The 7,524-nt window shown below is 37.5% G+C and overlaps 1 protein-coding gene across 1 annotated transcript in view; it reads left to right on the top strand.

Moving 5' to 3' along the window:
* Positions 1-7,524, top strand: part of LOC107581895 (gamma-aminobutyric acid receptor subunit alpha-3-like) — a 42,694-nt gene that overhangs the window by 3,375 nt on the left and 31,795 nt on the right. The window contains exon 2 of the mRNA XM_016267573.1: positions 2,064-2,216. Coding sequence (XP_016123059.1) covers positions 2,078-2,216 — 139 coding nt within the window. The 5' untranslated portion in view covers positions 2,064-2,077. The remainder of the gene's footprint in view (positions 1-2,063; positions 2,217-7,524) is intronic.

Below are 7,524 nucleotides of genomic sequence, written 5' to 3'. Positions count from 1 at the left end.
TATTAACTTAGGGTTAGGGTTATTTATAGGACTATTTTATAGGGCTTTTTTGTGATTGCAATTGAGATTGTTGTATAATAAATATATAATGTATTTAAAGACCTTGTTGCATCAGATGCATCTTCTATGTCATCTTAGTTGTGTAAAGACTGCTTAAAAATAGTGATTTAGAGTACAAGCCATTTTCCTCATGAGGATCTTAAATAAATAAATTCATTAATTCCCCACAAGATGAAACAAAACTTGTGATTACTATCCCTGTGGAGACATTTGGTCCACATAATGTAAGGAATGCCAGGACCCCACACACAAATTGGTGTGTCACTATTAAGACACGTTTAAAAAAGCTCTGGTTGTTTGTCAGTGCTGGAGAAAGGGTTTGTATTAACTTGCTTCCAGATGAGACACCTATTTTACTGTCCCCCTCAGCTGAAATGGAAAAGACAAATTCCAGTGTTTGTTTTTAAAGCACCAGAAGCATCTGCTTATTTTTCATTTTGTCATTTTAATTGTCCCCCGCTCTGCCTCCCAGTGCAGGGAGAGAATGCTAACTCAGTCGAAAATTGCTTTTCCTACAGAGATTAGAATTTCAACCTCAGGTCTTGTTCAAGGAATATTTTATACACCTAAAAATGAAAATTCGGTCATTAAAATAATCTACTTTACAGAATGCCTGGGGTTTTCTTTTCTAGAATGAGGACTGATACTGAACAAGTACAGTCCATATGCTATATTACAAATCTTCTGAAGTCATACTATATCTTGCCCACTATTCACTTTTGCACATTGCCAAATTTGTTTCTGAAGTGGCTTGTAACTGAAAGCAACAACTTTGAATGTTTTTTTTTTTTTTTACAAGCACAGTTTCAAAATTCTTCTTCTGCCAGTCTTTCAAAACCAGATCTCGTGTTTTTTTAATTCCAGCTGAACATGTGATTTTAAACAATGATTATGTGGGGGGGGAAATAAGATCGTTGTAATATGCAATGGAAGCATTTAGTATAATCACCAGAACACAACAATATGACAAACAATACAAAGATACATTTCAAATCAGCTTTGTTGCTGAATTAAAGATGTAACAGTAATACAGGCTACAACTGTCACATTATAAACTACACTTATATTACCTAACTTACATTATTGACAAATTCCAGAACATTTCTATACAATGCAATGTGCTCTTAAAAGGTTTAATAAAGTCACACTTTATTTTAAGGTCCAATTCTCACTATTAACAAACTATTCACTATGACCTTTGCCTCAATAAACGACTAATTTGCTTTTATTAATAGTTAGCTAGGTAGTTGTTAAGTGTAGGATTAGGGATGTAGAATATGGGCATGCAGAATATGTGCTTTATAATACTAACAAACAACCAATATGTTATTAATAGGCATGCTAATAAGCAACTAGTTGGTAGTGAGAATAGGTCCCTATCCTAAACTGTTATTGACATGGCCATGGGGCTTTGTGCTAGAACAGAATTTGCTGCGAAAACAGGAAATGTTCTTATTGTACCAATGACTGAGTCTATGCTGTAGCAAAGACGAAATGGAGAGAAATTGTAGACTTTTACATGAGTCTCCTACTTCTCCTGATATATGATAGACCAGCCACTGAATAATAAGATTTCCTTCGATTTTTATGGAAATGTACAACATTTCGAACCAAAATTAAATGACTTTAGCAGTGCAAATTGGTCATCTGACATAATTGCAGCCCCTCATGCTCTGTCAGACCTTCAGAGAGAACAAAATAGCAGGGCTTTCAAATTGAGCACTTGTCTATATCTTCCTTCCCACTGTTAAGGTTAGAACATCCAATCTGTCCCAGCCATGCTGGGAAAACACTCGAATCCTCCGTCGTTGGTGCTGTGATCTACAAGAAGCAATCAGTTAAACCTCTTCTCGAACACAAGACCCCCACCTCCTATATCTCAGTTGCTCTTCCTGCATGATCATCCATAAATAAAATTCTGAATATTTTAGTCTATGTGTTGTCTCATCAATAATTCATCCTTCTTATGGTCTCTCTCTTCTCTTTTCTCATTTCTTATATAGGAGAATATGTGGTGATGACAACGTATTTCCATTTGAAACGGAAAATTGGCTATTTCGTGATCCAGACGTATCTCCCCTGCATAATGACCGTCATTCTGTCTCAGGTCTCCTTCTGGTTGAACCGGGAGTCCGTTCCAGCACGTACCGTCTTCGGTGAGCTTTTCTTCCGTTTGTTTACTAATGCACAGATGTGCTCTGCGAGCAATCCGGCAAATAATACGTGCAGCGTAGAGCTGCTGTTTACATTATGAGACTACATCAAAACATGCTGTGCCTTATATTTGTAGAGATGCTTTTGTTTTTATCTGTCATTATGGAACAACAGGAAACATTCAGTAAACAAGAACACCAGGGATTATTTGAAAAGTTTGTTTTCTGTGTAAAAGTTTTTCAGAGAAGTCCTAAACCTGGATAGTGATGGATTCTGTTTTGAAAAGGTGTAATTACCACAGCCACCACACAAGCACCTAATTAATTACAGATTAGATGGACCGAAACCTGGAGTCAAATTAAGTAAAAAAAAAAAAATGCTGACAGGACAGAAAAGGAAAAGATAAACACAAGAGCATTGCAGCTGTATCTCCTTCAGCAGCCTATTTGCACAGGTCTTTAAGCCAGCTGAAGTTAAGAGATTATAGCTTATTGAGCGCACATCAACTTTGGCATGGTGTCTGACTTCATCTGCGGTTTGCTTTTTATCGAGGGCCGGAGCATCAGGTGCAAAGCAGGGCTCATTCTGCCAGCATTACTGTGGAGGATGTTACTGATGAGAAAGTTTCTGCAATCAGCTACAGAATAAATGAATTTCTGACACTTCTCACAAACCGTTCTTGATAGAGTGCAGCAGCATTTCATGCACCACTGTTCTGAATATTACGCAGAACCACAGCAAAAGATATCGTATTTTAAATCACATTATTTTACAGATTGCGTTTTTTTTTTTCCTGATTCACTCAAGCCGCACACTGCACGATTTTCACATTACACAACTTTTCAATAGGAAGAATCGCTGACATCTCTGCCTTGTCTACAAACTATGTTTCACAATGTAACACGCGTGAGAACTCATACAGGAAATAATGTAAGATTGCGAGAGACCGACTTTCTCACACACAATTTGCCTCTGGTTTTGGGCATTTGCTGGCGATTTCCACAAAAAAAATTTCAAAATTAGGGCTAAATTGTGCAGTGTGAATCCAACATACTGAAACTAGAGTTATTATATTGTAACATGACTGTTTCGGAAATAAGCGAGAGTTGGATTTATATGCAGTAGACACATTTATTTAAACAAGCACAACAAAAATAAATCCAGGTTGAAAAGAGGATATTCTAGATGCAGGAAAACTAGAACTAAAACATGCACACGTAGCGTCTATCTACGACAACATGAGAAGAAGAACATAGGAATCACTGGGATTTAAATCCACAATATATTATGGGATGAAACAAGGAACAGGTGAAAGTGATAAGTTGCTTTGGAGGGCAACTATGGAAACACACTATGGACTAATCATAAGGCAATCATAAGTAAAACTATGAGAACAGGAACTACATATCAAAATTCTACTGTTTCTAGTTAGGAACCACCCACGTAAAATGACAGAATTAAATTATAAAGTATTATTACATGTAAAGAAGACAGTCCCATGAGAAGGCCAGTGGAAAAAAATGAGTTGCTGTCTATAAGTTGTCATTTCTATTAAGATGTCAGCTTAGAAGGCAGCTGCATATGCAAGCGGTGTAAAGCAAGTCATTGTTACGAACACAGGTTTGAGTGCTGTAGTAAACCTGGTTCCTAAACTTGGATCTTCACTTAAAGCTACGGCAGTAACTGTAACACAACCCCCCAGATGAGATGACTGACTGAAACCCGCATAGAAACATGCCAGTCTTGAGGCACCACGTCATCTGTGCCACAGCCGTGCCAGCAATCCTCCGATTTCTCTTCTTAAGGAAACCAATTCATAAGAGCCTGTACTTATGTTTGTATTTGTATGATGAGGAGCTATCGAGTTTCAGTGACCATCATCAGAGTGGATATTTTGCTCCTCAAAGTGGAACATGATGTTTTAGGATGTATGTGCTTGTATGTTCTTGTTTATTATGAACAAGGACACTCATAACCGTTTGCAGCTGATGCTCTTAATAGGGCCTTTCGCACCGCAGGAACATTTTCATAGTACCAGAACTAATTGTGGAACTACCCACTTTTCGGCGTGTTCGCACCGCCGGAACTGGGAGCGATTTTAGTACCGGGCTGCCTTTTTCGAGAACCAAATTAGCTCCTACTCCAGAGCAGGGTCTAACCAGCACAACTGGTACTAATCGTGACGTAAGTAGACATTGATTGGCCAAACGCGTACGAAAACGCCCTCACCCGCCATGATTTAAAACTCAGTGTAAACACACTGTAAGCATGTCAACTTATTTCGCAAGTATGGAGAACAGCGATAGATGGACGGATGCTGAAGTGCAGGCACTTGTAGCAAATGTAGCACTGCCAGTTGTCGTTGGAGATTCTTAGTCCTCCTTTCCGTTCTTTCAATCGCTTTACGTATACGTCGACTTTCCATGTCCATTATTGTGAAACCCGCGAGACACAACAAAAACACAGCTCCGAACACAGCGTCCTCCATCCTCCTGTTGTTAATGTTGTTCTTTGTTTCTGTCGTTGAACGCCGCGCACAAATTACGTCGCTGTCGACCGGCTTACATCACTTCTTAGTACACACTCTCGGTGCGAATGCAACCCTTTAAATGGTACTGGAAAATAGTTCGTGCAAAATCGTCCCAATACTTTAGTACCGTACATTTAGTTCTGGAACTAAAGCGGTGCGAAAGGGCCTATTGTTGAACTGCTTGTAAGCTCGCCAGGACAACACAAGGAGAGGTCAAACAATTCCAAATACCAATAATAAAACAAAAGAAAGAGTTAAAGACTAAAGTAATTAAAAGATAAAGAACTAATCAGTAAAATAAAAACTAGAATGATTAAAAATTAAACCAGAGCAAAGGACAAGAGTAACACACTCAAGAAGACTAGGAAAAGAGCTACAGAAAATACTAAAAGTAAAAACTAAATGAGAACACTAGATAAATAATTAAAGCAAGGGAACAAAACATCTCAGGTTACGTATGTAACCATGGTTCCCTGAGTAGGGAACGAGACACTGCGTCCTCTAGCGGTCGCTATGGGAAACCTAGAGGACGCAGTTCGAAGTTCCCATGAAAGGGAACGTCTCAGGTTACGTATGTAACCATGGTTCTCTGAGTAGGGAACGAGACACTGCGTCCTCTAGGTTTCCCATTGCGACCCCTGGAGGACGCAGTTTGAAGTTTCCATGAAAGGGAAACAACAATAGTAAGGATACAAGGATGCCATAACAAGACTAAAACACAACTGGAGAATGTAGCACAACAAAGTGTGTACATATGGCACAAAACAAACCAGTGAAGACAGTAGCCAGGTTTCCATCCAAACCTGCAAATTTAACTTAAGCGCAAAATTGGAATATCGCATAAAACATTTGCGAATAAGTGTAATTTCCATCCAATGACTCAAAGAGAACAAAATACTCTCTTCCTGATAAACTGGCACTAAATATCACTGAGAAAAGTAGGAGTAGGCACTGAATATAATAATCTTCATATATAATAAATTATTTGCACAAAACAATAAATGCAGTCATAGTTTTCGTAATTGGATGCTGCTGTTTGGGAACACAGTCGTGTAAGACACTTCTGGGATGCAATTATACTGAAATACATTGAAAACAGACTTTGCACAGGCATTTCAGAATAACCATAACAACATTTCAGATGCTGTGCAACAAGATCGGTCCATGGGTTGGTCAGGTTATGCCATCACATAGTGCAAAGTCACATGACTTTTTTGATGCGCATGGAGAAATGTATTCGCAAAGTGCATTTCCATCTCCCATTATTCACATTAACCCTTTTCCACACAATTCAAAAACCACCTCAAGCAAGCGTAAAAACTTTTATGCAAATTAAGTGTTGTTGTTTTTTTGTTTTTTGTTTTAAATTTGGCGTTTCCATCATTCGTTTCTGATGCGATACTGAAAAATGTGCATAAAAAATTATGGAAACAGCTAATGAGGCAAGGGAACACAATAAATAGAGAGGAAAGCACACAAGGAGAAACTAGTTAAACAAGGACTAGACAACGACTAAACGAGAGAGCGTGCTAAAGGGAAACAAGGAGCAGGACAAGGGGAGCACATGACCAACATAAACAAGATGAAGCTGTGTGCTCACAGAACAAACATAGAATCATTAAATAAACAAGGACAAAATAAACAGAGGGGCCAGGACAGAGCCCTGCCAATTCCAATCCTGTCATCTTCTAGTTTTCATCTCCATCTGTCCTTTTCAAAGTCCCCAATGTTTCTACACCTAGAAGTTAGTTTTTCCCTTCAGTAAATATTGAATAATGCCACTTAGGTTCTTGTACTGCCACTGTTACCATTGTATGTGTTTTATCAGTTCCCTTTCATCTCTTTGTTCTTTATAAACTTCCTTTGCTTTATTCATTGTTGTCTTTTATCTTCTGCTAACTCCATAATTTTCAAGCTAAAACTAATACATGCAGTGCGGCTTGCTCAGGTGTATAGTCATATTTCATCTTCACCATCTTATTCTTTGCGGCCCACCATCACCATTATGCTTTGCACACCCACAACCTTCAAGACAGACTCCTTAGAATTGGTGTTCAGCCCACACAGGCTTAGACATTCACTCATATTTTAATATTGAGTGTTTTTCTTAAGCATGCATCACTATTTCTTTTATTTGTACTATATTTTAGTCCAATAATCTATTAATTGGTAAAAAAAAAAAAAAAAAAAAAAAAAAACATAACAAATGCACTTTGAATACATTCACTTAGATATTAACTCTTAAATGCATGAACGTTTCACCAATCATTAATACATATTTGGGACTTTAGTGACCTGGACCTATATATCTAACATAGATGGATCTCTAACTGCTGCAATAACATAAATGTCATCCATGGTATGGGAAAAAATACTACTGAAGTCAATGGGAACCATCAACATTTTGGTTACCAACATTCTTCATAATATCTTCTTTTATATTCAACAGAAAAAAATTAATTCATACATGTTGAGGGGGTGAGCAAATGATGAATAAATTATAATGTTTATGTAAACCATCCCTTTAAAAAAAAACCCTGATCTTAAATAGTAATCCTGGTCTGACTATCTAAAGCAGATTTTGAATAACGTGTTCTAATATACAATACTATATTTATTCATTAGTTATATGTAATCTAGATAATTTATAACAAGGCCAAACAGACTGGAGTAATTCAGAATAGAACATTGTTTTCAGAATAGAACATCACATTGAGTTGTATTAAAGCATTTGACTGTTAAGTTAATCAAGAAGAAACAGCTAAGATACAAGCAGAAAA

This window comes from Sinocyclocheilus grahami, unplaced genomic scaffold, assembly GCF_001515645.1.
Source record: "Sinocyclocheilus grahami isolate Dianchi unplaced genomic scaffold, SAMN03320097.WGS_v1.1 scaffold39.1, whole genome shotgun sequence".
In the NCBI taxonomy this organism is placed as follows: Eukaryota; Metazoa; Chordata; class Actinopteri; order Cypriniformes; family Cyprinidae; genus Sinocyclocheilus; species Sinocyclocheilus grahami.
The sequence above is the reverse complement of the archived record's forward strand: the minus strand, read 5'-3'. Positions and strand labels throughout refer to the sequence as shown.